Raw genomic sequence first — 20828 nt, 5'->3', positions numbered from 1 at the left:
AGAGATTGAGGGAACGGAAAATGGGAACTTATCAACAGGAATAAAGTTTCAGTCAAACAAAATGAATAAGCTCTAGATATGTGCTGCACGTCATTGAACCTGTAGTCAATAATAACATATATACAGTTAAAAATTTGTTAAGAGGGTAAATCTTACGTTAAATGTTTTTATGACAACATACCATTTTTTTAAAAAAAATTAAAAATCTCGTCATTTTTATCGGAATAGAATTAATTGATAAATTATTTTAGGAAGAACAAATGGGCTTCCATAGCTTGGCTATTGGAAATAACGCTGCAGTAAACATAGGGGTGCGCATATCTTTAATTTAGTGGGGTTTTTTCCTTTGGATAAATGCCCAGTAGTGGAATTATTGGCTCCTATGGTATTTCTATTTTTGATGTTTTTAGGAACTTCCATACTGTTTTACACAGTGGGCGTACCAGTTTACATTCCGACCAACAGTGCGTGAAGGTTCCTTTTTTCCACGTCCTCACCAATACTTGTTATTTGTTGTCTTTTTGATTCCAGCCATTCTGACTTTTGTAAGGTGATATCTCATTCTGGTTTTGCTTTGCGTTTTCTGATGATCAGTGATGTTGCGCATCTTTTCATGTACCTGCTGAGTATCTGTATGTCTTCTTTGAAAAAAAAAATGTCTATTCAGGTCCTCTGCCCATTGTAATTGGATTCTTCCACTTGGGAAATTACCTATTTTTTATTGATCTGAATTGGCTTGCATACAAATCTACAAAGTTATCTCATGATTTAAAAAGGCATTTTGTTTCATTTGTTTTTTTTTTTTAAAGTGTTTTTTTTTTTTTCAACGTTTATTTATTTTTGGGACAGAGAGAGACAGAGCATGAACAGGCGAGGGGCAGAGAGAGAGGGAGACACAGAATCGGAAACAGGCTCCAGGCTCTGAGCCATCAGCCCAGAGCCCGACGTGGGGCTCGAACTCCCGGACCGCGAGATCGTGACCTGGCTGAAGTCGGACGCTTAACCGACTGCGCCACCCAGGCGCCCCATCATTTGTTAATCACCTTATCATATCGTACTTTATAAATTTATGCTTTCTTCCCTTTTTAAAGTTAGATGATGATTTTCTATTTTGTTTAAAAAAATTTTTCTAAACCAAGATTTTGATTTATTAATTAGGTGTATTGTTTTCTATTCTCATTCAATTTCTGCTTTTCTCTTTAGTTTTTTTTCTTCTTTGTGCTTTCTTTTGGCTTACTTTATATATATATTTTTTAAGTTTATTTATTTACTTTTGAGAGAGAGAATGAGAGAGAGGACCAGCAGAGGTGGGGCAGAGAGAGAGGGAGACAAGATTTGAAGTGGGCTCTGTGGTGACAGCACAGAGCCCGACGCGGGGCTTCAACTCACGGACCGTGAGATCATGACCTGAGCCGAAGTCGGACGCTTAACCTACTGAGCCACCCAGGGGCCCCTATAGGTTTTTTGTTTTGTTTTTTTTAAGGTTGCTTGCTGGGAATTTAATTCATTTGTATGCTTTTATTTTTACTGATAAATGTGATTAGGGCTATGAATTTTCCACTGATCACTGTTTTAAGTATATTGTATAGATTTTTATATGCATTGTTTATGCTATCATATTGTATAGATTTTTATATGCAGTGTTTATGCTATCATATTTCTAGAGAAATCTGTAATTTCAGTTTGCATGCCCCCTTTTGATGAAGAGTTTGTTTTTTTTTTTTAATATTTATTTATTTTTGAGACAGGGAGAGACAGCATGAACGGGGGAGGGTCAGAGAGAGAGGGAGTCACGGAATCTGAAACAGGCTCCAGGCTCTGAGCTGTCAGCACAGAGCCTGACGCGGGGCTCGAACTCACGGACCGCGAGATCATGACCTGAGCCGAAGTTGGATGCTTCACCGACTGAGCCACCCAAGCGCCCCGATGAAGAGTTGTTTAAAAATTTGCTGTAACATCAACATGAGATGGTCTTTAAACTTTTGTTATTATTTTTTAATATTGCCTTCTTAGCAGAAAGTACTTTTTGTGATATTTTTACTGCTCTAATATTTTCTTTGTGGCCTAATATTTTATCGATTTTTGTGAGTGTTCCATGTGTATTTATGAAGAAAGTATACTCTCCTTCAATAAGGTTATGAAAATAGAACTTTAAGTTTCAAGTTCAACATACTTCCGTAAGAGCTATATATGCTTTTTATTTTTTGGTCCGGTCTTTGTTATGCTGAATATGATATGTTCAAATCTCCCATTAGCAGAATGTATTCATAAAGGTCTCCTTCCATGTTCTTTCATTTTGCCTTATAAAGAGTATTTCTGTGTCATTGGTGGTGTAGATATGCTTAACTGCTATATCTGTATTGTTAATTATGGTTTTTATTACAAGTAAGCATCCTTTTTTACTTGTACTACTTTTTTCATTTGAAATTTACTTTCTTAGGCATCAAATCATGATTTCTGTTTTCATACTGCTTCCATTTGCTTGGTATACTTTTGCTCATTCCTTTATTTTTAACCATTATAAATCACTGGGTTTTAAGAGTTTCTCATGTATACAGAATATAGTTGGGTTTTCCTTTTTAAGTCAAAGTAAAAATTTTTCATTCTTAATTGTCTTTTAGGTTCATTCAAGTTTGTTGCTGTTACTGATATGTTTTCCTGTCATAATGTTGAGAGCATGATGTTATATTTTCTTGTGTTTCTTCCTCCAGTTGATTTTTTTTTTCTTTCTCACTAATTATATTTCTTTTGATGTTTTGGGAAGTTTTTGCTTGTTTGTTTTAGTGGTTAACTTTAATATCACATTAATTAATTAATTAATTTATTTATTTTTTAAATGCTTATTTATTTTTGCCAGAAAGAGAGAGAAAGAGAGAGACTGAGCGTGAGTGGGGGAGGGGCAGAGAGAGAGGGAGACACAGAATTCGAAGCAGGTTCCAGGCTCTGAGCTGTCCTCACAGAGCCCAATGGGGGGGTCGGACTCACAAACTGTGAGATCGTGACCTGACCCGAAGTCAGTCGCTTAACCGACCCCTACCCAGGCACCCCTTTAATATCACATTTATATCATGTTTTCTTTGTATCATGTTCAATGCCCTTAAACCACTGTTTTCTTATTAACTCTGTTAATTTTTGGTTTGCCAATTTTTTTTTCAAATTTTTATTTAAATTCTAGTTAATTAACATATAGTGTAGTATTGACTTCAGGTATAGAATTTAGCAATTCATCACTTACGTAGAACACCCAGTGCTCATGCCAACAAGTGCCCCCCTTAATGCCCATCACACCCATTTAACCCATCCCCCCCCACCTCCCCTCCAGCATCCCTTAGTTTGTTCTCTATAGTTAAGGGTCAGTTTTATGGTTTGCCTCTCCCTTTTCTTCCCCCATGTTGATCTTTTTTTTTTTCTTAAATTCCACGTATGAGTGAAATCATATGGTATTTGTCTTTCTCTGACTGAATTATTTCACTTAGCATAATACACTGTAGCTCCACCCGCTGGTTTGCAATTTTTCTTAAGAAAGAGAGACGGCACAAGTGAGCAAGAGGCAGAGAGAGAAGAAAGGAGAGAAAGAGAGAGAGAGAGGGAGGGAGGGAAGGAGAGAAAGAGAAAGAGGAGCGGGGCTCACCCGGGACTCATGTTTTTACCCAAAGCGGGGCTCGAACTCACCCAAAGCAGGGCATGAGTTCACTCGATGTGGGACTTACCAACGGTGAGAGCATGACCTGAGTCCAAGTCAGATGCTTAACCACGGAGCTACCAGGTGCCCTGCCAATTTTTTTATGGTATCATTTAACTCCCACCTTTTGTATATAGAAAAATCAATAAAATTATTTTACTTTCCTCTTCCTCTTTCCCTTTCTATTCTCTTCCTAAATTTAATTGCATTTTTAAAAATTTTTTTTAGAATATATAATATATAATATGTATTGTGTAACCTATAACAGTGCTCTTCTGCCCTTATATCACCTTTATTCTTGTCTTCACTCTAAAATGACTCATATTAAATGCTCATCATCAGTCTTTTGGATGAAATTTTCCCAGTCATTCCTTGGTTAGTTGAATGTCATCCACCATTTATTTTGTTTTTTTAATTTTTTAACTTTTATTTGTTTTTGAGAGAGAGAGACAGAGCATGAGCAGGGGAGGGGCAGAGAGAGGGGGAGACACAGAACCCGAAGCAGGCTCCAGGCTCTGAGCTGTCAGCACAGAGCCCGACGTGGGGCTCGAACCCACAAACTGTGAGATCATGACCTGAGCTGAAGTTGGACGCTTAACCGACTGAGCCACCTGGGTGTCCCCACCATTTAATTTCTTAAGCACGGCTTATGGGTTCAGAACTCTCTGAGTTTAACATATTTTTGAACTTTTTATATCCTCGATGGCTACCATGTCTGGATGTAAAACTCTTCATTTCAAACTTTGAGTATATTTTTTCTGTTTTTTAGTTTAAAGTATACTTTATATACAGTAAAATTCACCCTTTTATTTTTTTTATTTAAAAAAAAATTTTATTTTAACATTTATTTGATTTTTGAGACAGAGAGAGACAGAGCATGAACGGGGGAGGGGCAGAGAGAGAGGGAGACACAGAACCGGAAGCAGGCTCCAGGCTCTGAGCCATCAGCCCAGAGCCCCACACGGGACTTGAACTCATGGACCGCGAGATCGTGACCTGAGCTGAAGTCGGACACTTAACCGACTGAGCCACCCAGGTGCCCCAAAATTCACCCTTTTAAAATTGCACACAAGGATTTATAGTTTTTCAAATTTTGAGTGTATATATATGATATTTACATATTATATTTATATTGTATAATAAAAAATATACATTATAGATTATAGATTTGTATATGTAAAATTTAAATTATATGTGTATATGTAATTGTATATGTGTATATATGTATATATATGTATATAAATTATATGTGTAAATACAATTATATATATGCATATATGTATGTGTGTGTGTATATATATATATAAATATGTATATATATATCTGTACAATACACACCACTACCAGACCAAGATATACCAAATAAATATTCCTTTTCAGTCATCCTCCCACTTTCAGTCCCTGGAAACTAGTGATCTGTTCTCTCTCTCTTTATAGATTTGCCTTTGAAAAAACATCTTACAAATGGTTGACCTTTTGAAAAATATTGTTTCACTATTCCTTTGCTTTGTTGTTTTTGTTACTTGTGAGGTCAGTCTCATTCTTTTGCTCCTATAAATCATTCCTTATTTTTACCTGGAATCCCTGAGGATGTTTTCTTTATGTTTAAAATTAAAAAAATAGAATAATCATATGATCCAGTCATTCCACTACTGGGTATGTAACCAGAGAAAATGAAAACACTAATTCAAAAACATATATGCATCCCTGTGCTTTCTGCAGCATTATTTACAATAGCCAAGATATGGAAGCAACCCAAGTGCCCATCGATAGATGAATGAAGAAAGAAAATGTGGCCTATGGATACTATGGAGTATTACTCAGTCATAAAAGAGAATGAAATCTTGTAATTTGCAACAATATGGATGGATCTAGAAAGTATAATGCTAATTGACGTCAGTCAGAAAGTCAAATACCATATGATTTCACTCATATGTGGAATTTAAGAAACAAAACAAATTAAAAAAGACAAATTAAAAAAAAAAAAAACAAGACTCTTCAATACAGAGAACAAGCTGGTATTTGCCAGAGGGGAAGTGTGGGGGGGATGAGTGAAATAGATGAAGGGCAGTAAGAGTGCTATTATCCTGATGAGCTTTGAGGAACATAGAATTGTTCAATCATTATATTGAACCTGAAATTCACACCTGAAACTCACGTAACTAATATAACACTAGTTACGCTGTATGCAGCACTATAACACTAATCACTAATACACCTGAAACTAATATAACTAATATACCACGGTATGTTAATTACACTTGAATAAAAATACAAAATATGAAATGCATAGGGTAAAGAGATGGCACAACATGAAAAGGAAACATTAAAAACCTCTCTAAAATCAATATCATGAAAACTTTAAATGCCTGGATTTTGTTGTGATGATGTGACCTGGCACTTACGTAATTAGTCATTAATTTGTTAGCCCCTACCGCCTTGTAAAAACATAAATTATAGACTCCATGAAGACGAATGGCTGTTATTGAGTATTTAATATGTGCCAAGCACTTAGTTGGCCAACATTTAAAAAGACCACTTCCAATATATTTATGAAAGATGATGAGTCTCTTTTTCCTTCTTTGTATAAGAGATGATACCAGGTCTGTGTACTGCCCAGAACATAGGGGGGAGAACAGGTTTCTGCCACTGTCCCATTCTGTACATTGCAAGGCAACTGTCATTGTTAACAACTGGAGACGGGGCAATAGAGCATCTCTGGATGATTTTAATGTACCACAAAATGTCTGTTTTGCTTTGTGAAGGCTCTGCTATGGATTTATTTCATGAATATGGTGCACACATCCAATTCTTCCGTCATGCAGTTTGCTCTTGTCTTCATTTTCCAAATGATACGAGTGGAATCATTAACCGTATGGGTGTTTACCGTGATACCTGGCGCAGATTTACGATCTAATCTGAGGTTTTTCAAAACTAATAAAAGTGTACTTACCATAAAGGATTGCCAGCAGAGACAACGGCATGACAAGTAGTCCCACTAGCATATCAGCAATGGCTAGGGACATTAAGAAGTAATTGGTGGCATTGTGCAGTTTCTTTTCCAAGCTTACTGCCATGATAACGAGAATGTTGCCACCTATCGTCAAGATGATTATTATGACGATGGAAAGTGCTGGCCAGTTTTGTACCCCGTCTGGGAATTTGAAGCGTCCACCATCGGAGGTATTGAAAATGTCAGTTACTAGAGCTGCAACAGGGCTCACAGAAATATCAAATTGCCAAACCAGTAGGCCAATGAGGTGCACGCTGAAAATGAAGAAAAAAAAGATCGTCAGGTTCATATTGTATTGCTTATACGCAATAAATTGCTTATGCAAAACAACTACTTTGCCTTCAAGAATCATTACCATCATCAATATTTCCGGTCTCTTAATTAAATCTCAGTATTTCTTCTTTCTATCCAAGGATATTTTTATTGAGAGCTCATTATGAGTCAAGCACTTAACTTATGGACATATAAATATATAATCTCGTTGGGTCTCACACAACAACTTCGTGGGGTCAGTATTGGTTTGTACCCATCATGTAGCCGAGGAGACTGAGGTTCAGAGAGGTTAAGTGACTTTCTCCAGCCAATATGGGCCACTAGGTGGCAGGGGCAGGGTCCATATTCAGGTGTCACTGATTTCAAAGCCTGTGTTTTAAACATCTGCTCTATACAAGCAATATAAAGCCAAAGTATTATTTGATTTCCTGTAATGGTCTGTTTTTAGATGTTTTAAATAGTAATTTCTTCTAGATGTTTTCTGAGACAAATGACAACAGAAGGAAAGGAGATTGTCCTTTAAGTATCCAGGACTGTGACAAGAAAATTGAACATTGCCTTTTTAAATGAAAAGCTAAGAAGGAATAAATTGTCCTCAGACAAACTTCAGGCAAGATGTTGGAAGAGGGAGAGTGGGTTTTGGCAACCCAAGAGAGTTCTTTCTAGAACTCTTCTTACCTTCTCACAGCTGCAGAGTGACTTTATGCGGGTCCATACATATTAATAAACTTTCCTTCTGTCTAACACTCTCCTCATTTCTGTCCTATGTTTTCTGGGCCCTGTTCCAGGCTAGAAAATGATTGATTTGTGGTGATGACCAGTTCCTACGGGTTCGCTGCTTTTCCTGTGCTGGATACAAAATCTCCTCGGTCATTTAAAATGTGCATTTCTCATGACCGTGGTTTTGCAGATTCTGCTAGTAGGAATGTCAGGCCGGGTGGCAAACTAATGCAACAGAGATGGACGTGGTTATGTTTCGCTCACCCCAATTTAACTTCCCCCAGGAGTGATATGAGATTTATGGAGGTTCCATACATCACGTGCCCTCTCAAAGGGTACATCCCTAAAGGATCGAATAAAACTAACGTTTATTTTCATGAATACAATAGACAAGAAAGACAAGCATATTCAATATTTCTTGCTTAAAGGCAAGGATTGCCTGCGAATGTGCATTCTATGTTTTGATTGTGACTGTCATAACGATCGCTAATTATTATGCGCACGGAGTTGCACACACGCAATACTTTCTAAACTTAAACTGGAACACTTGGGCTGAACAATTATTAGCATTTTAAAATTCAAGTAAAATGTTGTAGTAATTTTCTAGAGGATTTAAAAATCATTTCTCTTAATATCTTGCTAATGCATGTCTATGTCTTTTAAGATAACGCAGCAGTCATGAAAATATTTTGACTCTCTCATTCTACAGAGGATAGAAAACTACTATTTCAGACATTTTGCTTATCATAACTTCCTCATTAGTCAAAGTTACCTGGCATTCTAAGCAACATACAGAGGGTGACATAGATAGTGATTTTTTTTTTTCAAATAATCTGTAAATTCTTTCAAATGCTGGCTGTATTCTTTTCCTGGAACATAAAAAAAAATACTGAAAATGATAGATGACTCAAAAAATCTGTATCATGAGTAATCTGTGATTAGTGTGAGTGGAAAGTATTGAAATAAAGGACCAAATAAATAGAAGCAAGTTATCTGCTCTCAGCTTTAATTATTCTGTCAGTGTAATTGCTGCTTTGGGCATGTGGTCAGTTTTCTAACCTCACGGCCTCAATGATTTTTTTGACCAGTCACTTAACCTCTCAGAGCCTCAATTTCTTCATCTGTACAACAAGGATGTTCTCTATCATACGATTGTTGTGAAAATTCAATAATTCATGTAAAGTCCTGAAAATAGTACCTTTGTCATAATAGGCCCTCAGTAAATATTGGAGCTTTCTTTTTGTCTTCGAAGTTAAAACAAAAGCATTTTGTGGTAACTATGCCCAAACTCATGTGTTTCATAATTGGTGATGAATTCAAATCCTGACCTTATTTTTTTAGTACGATACCTCTTTATGCAAAACTAAGCTCAGGCAGTAATTTTAAACTGGGTCTTTTCTGGCCTGCCTGATGAAAAACGTGTCCTTCTGGCATTTAAAAAAAAAATTCTAGTTTAGGGGTGCCTGGGGGCTCTGTCGGTTAAGCATCCAACTCTTGGTTTTGGCGCAGGTCGTGATCTCATGGTTCGTGAGTTCCAGCCCCGCATTGGGCTCTGGGCTGACAGTGTGGAGCCTGCTTAGGATTCTTTCTCTTTCTCTCTCTCTCTCTCTCTCTGCCTCTCCAGCATTCTCATTCTCTCTCTCTCTCCCCTCTCTCTCTCAAAATAAATAAATAAATAAACTTAAAAAAATTTCTAGTCTAGGGGCGCCTGGGTAGCTCAGTCGGTTAGGCATCCGACTTCAGCCCAGGTCATGATTCTGCACTTCGCGTGGGTTCGAACTCCGCGTCGGGCTCTGTGCTGACAGCTTGGAGCTCCAAGTCCGGAGCCTGCTTCAGATTCTGTGTCTCCCTCTCACTCTGCCCCTCCCCCGCTTGCGCTCTGTCTCTGTCTCCCCAAAATGAAAACATTAAATTTTTTTTTTTTTAATTTCTAGTTTGCAATCGCTAACGATCATCTCCGGTAGTCCCACAAAAGTTTATGCTCACAGTAAAATGCTGCATCTTCAATGGTCAGTTGTGAAAACATCAAAGTTGCCTAGGGAATATGCATCCAACTTCAGTTTTCTAAGTAAGTTGTGAAAACATCAAAGTCTTTCCATATTTCTCTAAGAATAATAGAGGAATGCAGGATACAATCATACATAAAAAATACATGAAATACTATTGGACAATTACCAATTTTATAATTTGAGTGTCTTATTGTGGGTAGAAAAACACTTGAAGTGGTGATCTTGCCTTCCTCTGCTGGTCAGATATATTTTTAATTTTCATTAAAGTGTCCAGAGACAAATACTGAATTGCTAAGGAAGCTTATAGAATCTAAATATATCTATTGACAATTATAAAATAGTCTTATTGGGAAGATCCTGAAAGGTATCTTCTTTAGTTTCCTGGGGTCAACTCAATTAAATTTAATAAATTCTTATTGAGTACCACTATGGGCAAAGCATTATAATTTTTATTAAAGTTCAAACCTATTTTCTATAGTTTTGTAATCAAGAATTGGCTATCTTACAATTAAACCTAATTTCTAATATTTGCATACTCAGTGACATATATACAGTCCTTTTACAAAAAAAAAAGAAGAAGAAAAAGAATGTAAGTCTTGCTCCTAAAGCTTAATTGTTATTAAGACCACAGAAGTCTCAGAAAACATGCACACAAAAACCACAGTTTCTCTCTGAACAACGCAGCCAATTTATTCCGTGCTGCTAAATGTTTAATGAGCATATGATTCTATATTCTTAGGAGAGGAACAGGATGATCATTTGATGTAAAAATGTATACATTTTACATCTACCGTGTTTTTGCATGGCCTATGCCAATGGGCACCATGGGAAAAGATGGATGGTACCTTGTTTCTCTTAATAGAATGGACGAAATTCTGTATGGAGTCGTTAATTTCATACAGAATAATTTGGTGCCCTTAATGACAGTCCTACATTTCGGCATATGGACCAGTGGCTACCCGCTGAGTTGGCCCAGGGGCACGGAATAGAAACATCTGTCCTTTCATTCCCCATACTTGACTCTTCTCTATCTTTCTTTATCACCATCCTTCACCCTTTCCTTTTCCTGTCTGTTCTTGTTCTTTCAGAATCCCACATCTCTGAGACTAACGTCACCACCACCTACAATGACATCCAAGATACGGCTCTCGGGGCATGTCTTGCAGAGGTTCCAGTGTTGATGTGCTTTTAACCGACACTACTCCATCAGCTTTTTCCTGGATGAGCTCTTTTACAGAAATCATAGAGGAGGCTGTAGGAGCAAGGTGACTCCAGGCTTCCCAACTGTACTGATCAAAATTGACAGACCCCCGGATCTTTTTTTCCATGTCCCATTTCTCAAAGAGTGGGTTTAGAAGAAAGCAGCCCAACATTTTCTTAAGTTAAAAAGAAGATATATTTGGATTAGATTACATTTAGCATTGCCCAGTACTGGATCCAAATTCTTATTTCCTTTATGTGGCATTCTACTGACCTTAACTTCTGGGTCATTGTGTCAAGACTTTGGAGGATGGCATTGTTTTCCTCTGGCTAGCTACACCCCCAGCCTCTACTCCCTGACTTCCGACCCGTTCTTTTGCAACCTCAACTCTTCCTTTTTTTTTTAATGTTTATTTATTCATTTTGAAAAAGAGCGTGAGCAGGGGAGAGGCAGAGAGAGAAAATCCCGAGCAGGCTTTGCGCTGTTTGTGCTGTTCGCAAAGAGCCTGATGCAGGGCTCGAACTCTTGAACCGTGAGATCATGACCTGAGCCGAAATCAAGAGTCAGACACTTAATTGACTGAGCCAAGCAGGTGCCCCTCAACCAGTCTTCATAAAAGCAGAAACTTGTGGAGACACTTTACCCTCTTGGTTGTTTAGTCCATGCAGGAAGGAAAAGGAAAGGACCTTTCCCGTTTCTACGTTTGAACCATAGAGAAAGCAACCCTGAACACTGGAATTGTTTTTGAATTTAAGATCTTATTGCCATATTCTTTATTTGAATACATAAGCAGTTGTGTTTAATTGAAGCCCAAGTTATTGGGGCTTTTTCCATTTACTTTTGAACAGGAAACACCCAGAATATTAATCTACAGGGTGCAAGTCATTTATGCAATTTGAGGCAAATCTAGCTGAATGATCATAGAAAAGCCCTTTTAACATTTTTTTAAAATTTTTTTTTCAACGTTTATTTATTTTTGGGACAGAGAGAGACAGAGCATGAACGGGGGAGGGGCGGAGAGAGAGGGAGACACAGAATCGGAAACAGGCTCCAGGCTCTGAGCCATCAACCCAGAGCCTGACACGGGGCTCGAACTCCCGGACCGCGAGATCGTGACCTGGCTGAAGTCGGACGCTTAACCGACTGCGCCACCCAGGCGCCCCTAACATTTTTGAGCAAGCTACCATTAAAAGAGTTATCCTTTAGGAAATAGTAAGTAATAACATCCTTACAGGAACGAATGCACCGCTTTCCTCAGGTTCACCATGATTGCTTCGGTGTTAAGCAACCAAAGTTTAAAGTGGAGAAGTGGAAATGTAACAGATTGAATTCATAATTCCATCCTTTCTGGGGAGAGAGAAAAAAAAAAGAAAAAGAAAATTAGTGAAATGTCCAAATAACTTGCATTACAACCAATTAAGTAAACTTAAATGTACTTCTTAAGTGATAAGAAACATATAAGTGATAAAAAGTGGCAGAGAATAAAGTTTGCGTTTATTTACATATACAACCGTCGTAATGTTTCTTTCCTTTTTTTTAGTTTTCTTAAAAATTTCTTGCATGCACTCTATTTCTATGGAACTTCTACTAAATCTCTTCTTAGAGCACACATAGCTTCCGATCGGTGTTTGGAGAAAGAAATTAAGAATATATGCTTCTTAATTTGCAAAGCATTGGGGGAAAGTTTGTGATGTCATAATTAAGTAGCAAGTATAACATGTATCAAAGGTTTCATTTTCTAGGAACATGGAAAACTAAAATAAGTGTTTTTTTTAAAGTTTATTTATTTGAGGGGGGGCAGAGAGACAGGGAGAGAGAGAGAATCCCAAGCACCTTCCACGCTCAGTGTGGAGCCCCATGAGGGGTTCAATTGAACGCACCAAGAGATCGTGACCTAAGCTGAAATCAAGAGTCGAAGTTTAACCGAGTGAGCCCCCCGGGCACCCCTGATTCTAAATATGAAGTGAACATATTTTGTGCAACATTCCTAATTTATTTTCTTCAGCTTGAAGGAATCTGCATTTACGTAGCTTTATTTATACTTTTGCATCAACCAACAATATTCTCCAGAGAGCAGCACTGGGTTTATACCAAAATAAATGGGCTGCAGTGGGTGTCAATGACAAAAAAAAATGTAGTTGTGGTGGGAGAAGGGGCAGAAAGAGAGACTTGAATAGCTTGAGAATGTGGGATAACATTGAAAAATCCTCTGTTCTGTCTGATTTAGGAGTATTTCCAAGGGATGTGAGAAAAATTTGTTGATAGTCTTTTTTAGTGTCTTGTAGTTCCTTTTAGAAGTCTGGAAGTAAAATTTGACTGGAACAAATTGTACCTCCTTATATTTCCCATCTCATTTAGTAGCGCTATTATTCTAGTCACTCAAGCTACAAATTTAATTTATTCTTCCTTCTTATCCCTCACCTCTCACTTGTGAGTTCTATCAATGCCACCTACACAAAATCTTCCTCATAACCATCTCTTTCATTACAGCAATGCATAAAATATGGCCTCCGGTATTCAGAAACAAAATATTCTATGGGAGAGATCGAGTGACATTCGCCAGATCATTAGTCAGACCATTTTTGTCCCATAAAATGCCGCCAGGCAATGCATAAATCCCTTTTCCTGGGAGGTCTGGAAATAAGTGACAGGAAAAAAAAAAAAAAAGGATACAGAAAGACAAAAAGGTCTTATTTTGCATCTTTGTCCTCAAGAGACATCAAAATCCTTCTCTTTTCCCAATATTAAAATATAAAAATTGTTCCTAATGCCTGCTTTTCAAGAACCTAAAAATTAATATAATTTAAAAGCTTCAAAGTAAAATACGCTTCATTCTGATATCATTCAATTGGTAACAAATCAATTGAAACTGTGTTTGCCATAACTCGATATGATAAGCATCTCATTCAACATTATATTATCCATATTCTCAGCCATGGTAGAGTCCTATTTATTGCCACTCAAAATGCCACGTTTCTTTAAAAATTAATTGCTCTTGGAGCACCTGGGTGGCTCAGTCAGTTAAGCGTCCGACTTCGGCTCAGGTCATGATCTCACGGTCCATGAGTTCGAGCCCCGCGTCGGGCTCTGTGCTGACAGCTCAGAGCCTGGAGCCTGTTTCAGATTCTGTGTCTCCCTCTCTCTCTGACCCTCCCCCGTTCATGCTGTCTCTCCCTGTCTCAAAAATAAATAAACATTAAAAAAAAATTTAAAAAAAATTAATTGCTCTTGTCATCTTTTTTACATGTATATTTTCCCATGGAATATCAATGGAAAAATTAAAAAACAATTATTTATTTTTCTAAGTTCCAAATCTCACAAGTAATAATCACAAAAGTATATTATGTATATAGATGTCCAGTTTATTAACTAAAATACCTTAAGGACAAAGTAGTATCTTTCTGTACTGTTAAAATTTGCATTTTTTGTTGTTCACTAAAACTGACTAAACCTGACACAAAGTGCTCCCGGATTGGTGGTAAAAGTTTAGAAATATAATACAATGGACAGGAATAAGTTATATAAATTATGTAAAGTGGGTAACGGTACATTACATGTTTCCCCAAAGGGCTAAGTCACTATGACAATATTTTGCAATGAGAAATGTTTTGTGAGTAATCCTACAAAAAGAGGAGGGAATACAAAACCTCTTAAAGCCTTGGATAAGACAACAAGAGAAACAAAAAAAAAAAAAAAAAAGAGAGAGAGAGAGAAACAAAAAACAAACCCATAACAAAACAACACTAACTGAACACTCTAATCTGCAAATCTCTCAGACCCCTCCAATCTTTCATAATGAGATTCTCATGGTTGTGTTGAACGAAAAAAAAGGATACCTGTGAACTCAGTATTCAAGTTCGGGAAGACTTGTGTTTTCTAAAGTTAAGAAAAAAATCACTGGTGGGATAACTGATAGAGTGATTCATTTTAAATGAGAATCTATGTGGCTCTCATGGAAATTGTGCTTGGTCATGTGACAATGTGAAAGTATTATAAGAATATGTATACACATTTATATGTGTATGTGTGCATATATACATATATATAATTTTGTGTAGAGAAAAAGATGGTTCATCAACCTGTAATGAATTAACTATATCAAGCATGAAGGGAAAAATCACAGGTTAAATCACAGACATGAGTTCAAGATCAGTAAATACATATTTGGACTAATCTCTTATTTCTTTCTGCAACACTAGCCACAAATTTTTCATGTTCTCGCTAAAGCTTTGTAAGATCTTCCGACATCAATAACGGTAACTGCATTTGCTAGGTCAAAAAGGGGAACAAATCGTAGTTTTCGTATAGTTCTCAAACAGTACAATTTTATACAAGATATTGCAGAATAACTTCAATTATTTTTTTAATTTTTTCTTTTTTTTTTTTCTTTTAAATGCTGATTTTTGAGGGGCGCCTGAGTGGCTCAGTCGGTTGAGCGTCCGACTTCAGCTCAGGTCATGATCTCATGGTCCGTGAGTTCGAGCCCCACGTCGAGCCCCGCGTCGGGCTCTGTGCTGACAGCTCAGAGCCTGGAGCCTGTTTTGGATTCTGTGTCTCCCCCTCTCTCTGCCCCTCCCCCACTCGCACTCTGTCTCTCTCTGTCTCAAAAAAATAAATAAAAACATTAAAAAAAACAATTAAAAAAAATAAATGCTGATTTTTGAGAGAGAAAGAGCGTGCATGCGTGTGAGCTGTGGAGGGGCACAGAGAAAGAGAATGGGGGTCTGAGGATGCGAAGCAGGCTCTGTACTGACAGCAGACCGACCGATGCGGGGCTGGAACTCACAAACCATGAGATCATGACCTGAGCCGAAATCAGACGCTTAACCACCTGAGCCACCCACGTGCCCCTAATGTGGAATTTTAATTAAGCAAGACTCATACCCTGAGCATTACATGTAATTGATGCCTATGGAATCTGTCCTCATATGTCAACATATGTTATGTGTCAAATAGCATATATTATCAAAAATAGTGTGAATACTTGAGAACAACTGAGCCAAAATAAGGTCCCCAGTGTATATTCAGAAATTAGTTTCAAACACTCAAAGTTTATCAGTATCACTAAAAAATACTTAAGAGCCATTATCAATAACCATCTTGGAAGTGAAATATGGAAAATAAAAACCCACTGTGGGCCTTCCCACATGGCCTCAGGCTAGACTTGGAAATGTGTTAATTTCAGAGCTAATTGGTGTGGTTCCTGTGACAGCTCTAAATAAAAGAATGACTGTCACGGGAACTAAGAGTTCTTCAGTACACAGCTCCTATTTTGACTCCTTCTTGATGGCATTTTAAGGGTTTTGCATGGGCATGAATTTAGCGATGCTACACTTCCTGCTGAATTTAGTGATGCTTACACTTCCTGCATTCATTGAACAGTAACTTGATGGTTCACCGGGAAAACCAGCGTTGTGCTCTCTTTAAGGGATACCTAGTTTTCCATGCCAATTTGCCATCCAAGGGGTGAGAGATATATGCGCATCCTGTGGTCTGTAGAATACTATATATTCAATTCATTTGCGAAAGACTACAAAGATGAGAAAGGGAGATCAACTTTGCATGTCATCTCAATTTTACACATATTAAATTTAGCTTATGGAAGAGCATCCACATGGCTCTGTATTGGGAGATAAAACCAACAAGGAAAACCCCACGATTTTGGATTCTAGTAAAGTCGTAGTTTAAGAGTCAAGTGTTAAAGCAGCAGAGAGTAGGCATTAGAGAAAAGGAAAAATCAAGGAGGGAAGAAAATAAAAATGGAAAAATAGGCAAAAAGGAAAATGTCAATGGAGACTGTTTTGAGAAGGAACAGAGTTCATGTTGTGCGATTTGTCTGAAAGAAGATTGCTGGTGACAGCGTCATTTCAATACAGTCGTGCAGGAAGGATCTAGAATGTAGTTGGACGAAGGGGGAGAGAAGAGGACCACCCAGATGAGAGGAGGTGGTCGGTGAGGAAAGGGAAGATGTTCAAAGGGTTTTGGCATGTACTAAATGTGTACTAAAGACAAATTTTTGAGAGGAAGAGCCATATAAATGTCCTTTCCATGTAGCTCCCACATTCCTTAGCCAAGTGCTGGGGATAAAGCACTTGACTGATCCAAGGGAAGGGAAAGGGAGAGACTTGAAGGGATTTAAGGTGTGAAGTGAAATGATCCTAAGAATAAGAGCTGTGGTTTTTTGTTTGTTTTTTCAAATTGTGCCTGGAGAGGACAGAAGTCTATGACCGTATCAAAAACCGTGGACATTTCCTTCTATCTTCTAAAGCTCACCATTTATAACTCATTTTTACTGTTACCTTTCCTATGCTTTGACACTGAAGAAAGATTAATCATGTTTCAATCACATTTTCGGTCCTCAAACTGTTCCTTAGTCTTTCTTTTCCAGACCTGGCCACACATAATACTTATAAAAAAATAGAACCTGGGGAGCCTGGGTGGCTCAGTTGCTTGAGTGACCGACCTCAAGTCATGATCTCACAGTTTGTGAGTTCGAGCCCCGCGTCGGGCTCTGTGCTGACAGCTCGGAGCCTGGAGCCTGCTTCGGATTCTGTCTCCCCCTCTCTCCGCCCCTCCCTTGCTCATGCTCTCTCTCTCTCTCTCTCTCTCTCTCTCAATAATAAATAAACATTTTAAAAAAATAGTAAGAAACTGCCAGTGTTGGGGCACCTGGGTGGCTCAGTTGGTTAAGCATCTGACTCTTGGTTTTGTCTCGGGTCATGATCTCATGGTTCGTGAGTTTGAGGCCCGCATCGGCTCCGTGCTAAGGGCAAAGAGCCTGCTTGGGATTCTCTCTCTCCCTTTTCTCTCTGCCCCTCCCCAACTCATGCTCTTGCTCTGTCAAAAAATAAACTTAAAAAATGAACTTAAAAACAATGCCAGAGTTTCTACCTGACGTTTTAACAAAATTTGGAAGTTAAAGATTATTCCATTAAAAAAGTTTACATTAGGTTTCTGGAAATTCCATGAGCTCATTATGGTGATGAAGCAGATTATTTTCTCTTACACTGAAGAGATTCAATCTGACACTGAAGGTTTTAAAAACTATAGAATAGGCAATCACCTGAGATCATTCTTAGACATTTGACTTTTTATAATAAAGCATGCAAGAATTTTATAAGTAATAATAAATGCAGAGGTTTAATTTTTGTCAGTTTCCATTGTTCAGAAATTATAGACTCATAATTCAAAACTTATCCCTGTGGTTATCACGGCCTCTGAGTTTTCAGCAGATACTAGATCAAAAGTGAATTAGTCACAAATGTTCAGATTATTCTTCAGAAGATTATATTAATGTGGCACAGATTTATAACATTTTGGGGGGAAATCCTTTAATTCAAAAACTATCCTTAAAACTAATGAATATTGTAGGAATTTTCCTCTCAACTTCAAATGTACTGTAGGGATTTTCTAATAAAACATATAATTGTCAGGGCACCTGGGTGGCTCAGTTGGTTAAGCGTCCCACTTGGGCTCAGGTCATGATCTCCTGGTTCGTGAGTTCCAGCCCCGAATCGGGCTCTGTGCTGACAGCTCAGAGCCTGGAACCCGCTTCGGATTCTGTGTCTCCCTCTCTCTCTGCCCCTCCCCCGCTCACACCGTCTCTCTCTGTCTCTCTCAAAAATAAATAAACGTTAAAAAACACTTAAAACATATAATTGCCATACTGAAAATTCGCCTTTGCCAAGTATAATCAGATAACAGCTATTTATGATTTTAATAGAAAGTTAGTATATTATACAGTTATCATATCCAATGCAAGTAAAGACTACTCGTCTGCCAGTCGACACAGGATATTCAAGCAAATTAAGCTAATTTAGAAACTTATTTTGTGAAGTTAAATGAATTCAAATCTTCTATCTTCAAGTGGAAGGTCTTAATTTAGTCTACAATTATGAATTCATACAACTCCTAAGGCTGAAAAATTATGAGTGATCAAATAACCCAGTCCTTTGCCTTCAAACAGACCTATATTTAAACCACTTGAAGAAATGTGATAATTGATGTTTTTTAGCACAACCTCCAGAAGAGGCAATTTCATAACCTTCCGATGTTTAGCACTCCGCTTCCCAGAAAATCATATTTTATATTAGGCAAAAAGCCTCAAGCTAAGAGACTTAAATGGGAATGATTACTTTCTTACTAAGTTGGGTACAGATCTATGTAACAGGATAAAGCGATACCATCAACTTGCTTCCTGCGTCTTTTTCTTCGACTTGTCCGAGAATACAGTGATTCAGACCCAGAACTGGAGACTTCTTCATGGTGTGCATTAGGGAAATCTAATGGTTCTGAACATGCAGTTATATATGTTGGGTGATATTAAAATTTCCTCTCCAAACTGAGACACTTTTGAAAGTGAAGGGCAAGGGGGCATTAACTGGACAAGACTCTGGGTCTCTCCTGGATATGTCATTAGATCTAGTAATAAGGTGATTCTTCTATTTGTTCTGTTTTTTTTTTTTTTAAGTTTATGTATTTTGAGAGAGCAAAAGAGAGAGAGAGAGAGAGAGAGAGAGAGAGGGAGAATGAGCAGGGGAGGGGCAGAGAGAGTGAGAGAGAGAATCCCAAGCAGGCTCAGTACTGTCAGCCTGGAGCTCAATGTGGGGCTGGAACTCACGAACCCGTAAGATGGTAAGATCGTGACCCGAGCAGAAGCCAATAGTCAGAAGCTTAACGGACTGAGCCACCCAGGCGCCCTGGTGATTATTCTTTTTGAATGCAGCTCTGGTGTCATTTCCTGCCCTCACCCCCTGGATGTGATCTCAGAGGTTGTTTACACAAATTTACCTAAAATAACACTTTAACAACAAAACGCCTTCCAAGTTGATAGAGTTAAAATAGCTACCCCAATTATTCCACGATAATCGTAACAGACCTCGAGGGAATCTGAGTGAACAGAGTGCCCAGTGTTTGAAATTACTTTCTCCATACGTGGTAGCAGAACTCTCCCTGAATTATCTGAGCGTTAGTATCGACGTAGCAGAGTAAAATGATGGCTTTGATTTTTATTTTTGTAAATAATCGGAAGCAGGCTCCAGGCTCCGAGCTGTCAGCAAAGAGCCCGATGCGGGGCTGGAACCCACAAGCCACGAGATCATGCCCTGAGCTGAAGTCGGTCGCTCAACCGACGGAGCCCCCCAGGCGCCCCGAAACTGATGGCATTTCAACAGCAGAGCTCACAGAGCAAACCACATGCGAAATCTGTTTGGGGGACCTGATTTACGGCACTGGGAGCTCTGCATAACAGCTCTTTCGTGTATTCAAATATTTCTTGCCTGCCTAGCTTATGCTAGGCACCCTGCCAGATGCTGGGCACATAGTGGCAAACAAGGTAAACAAGATCCCTGCTCTCACGGAGCTTACACTCTAGCGGGAGATAGTCAACGTTTAAGCAAAGAAGTAGGATAATTTCGGGTAGTAAGGACTGCTATGAATAAAATGAAATGAAATAGCACAATGGGATAAAGAGAGACTGGGGGAAATACTTTAGACGGACCACTATATGGAGCCATAACCTGAGGTTATATATATATAACCTCATCCACATATATACATATATATGTGTATATATGTGTATGTGTGTATACACATATATATGTGTATATATGTGTATGTGTGTATACACATATATATGTTATATATATATATATATATATTATTACTCTGGTGTATATACATACATATATATACACATATATATGTGTATACACACATACACATATATACACATATATATGTGTATATATATGTATGTATATACACCAGAGTAATAATATTAGCCAGGATTTGCTGGTTATTCTCAATCACCATAAAAAATACAGTAAGTTAAGCACATAACAAGAGTCAACTGATGCAAACAGTTCAAAGTTTTACGTTGGTTTGATTTTAATTTTGCAAACCAGTCGGGGGAGCACCTCTTCATCTTTT

General features: G+C 38.0%; 1 protein-coding gene across 1 annotated transcript in view; it reads right to left on the bottom strand.

Annotated features, from left to right (window-relative positions):
• HTR2C (5-hydroxytryptamine receptor 2C) overlaps positions 1–12165 on the bottom strand; it is a 158772-nt gene extending 146607 nt beyond the window's left edge. The window contains exons 1-2 of the mRNA XM_047082102.1: positions 12131–12165; positions 6636–6949 (exon numbers count right to left, since the gene is read on the bottom strand). Coding sequence (XP_046938058.1) covers positions 6636–6949; positions 12131–12165 — 349 coding nt within the window. The remainder of the gene's footprint in view (positions 1–6635; positions 6950–12130) is intronic.
• Between the last annotated feature and the right edge of the window lie 8663 nt (positions 12166–20828).

Source organism: Lynx rufus, unplaced genomic scaffold (assembly GCF_022079265.1).
Source record: "Lynx rufus isolate CCGP_SWC_20201006 ecotype Redwood Valley unplaced genomic scaffold, mLynRuf1.p SCAF_19, whole genome shotgun sequence".
Lineage (NCBI taxonomy): Eukaryota > Metazoa > Chordata > Mammalia > Carnivora > Felidae > Lynx > Lynx rufus.
This window is presented reverse-complemented; position numbering and strand designations above follow the sequence as displayed.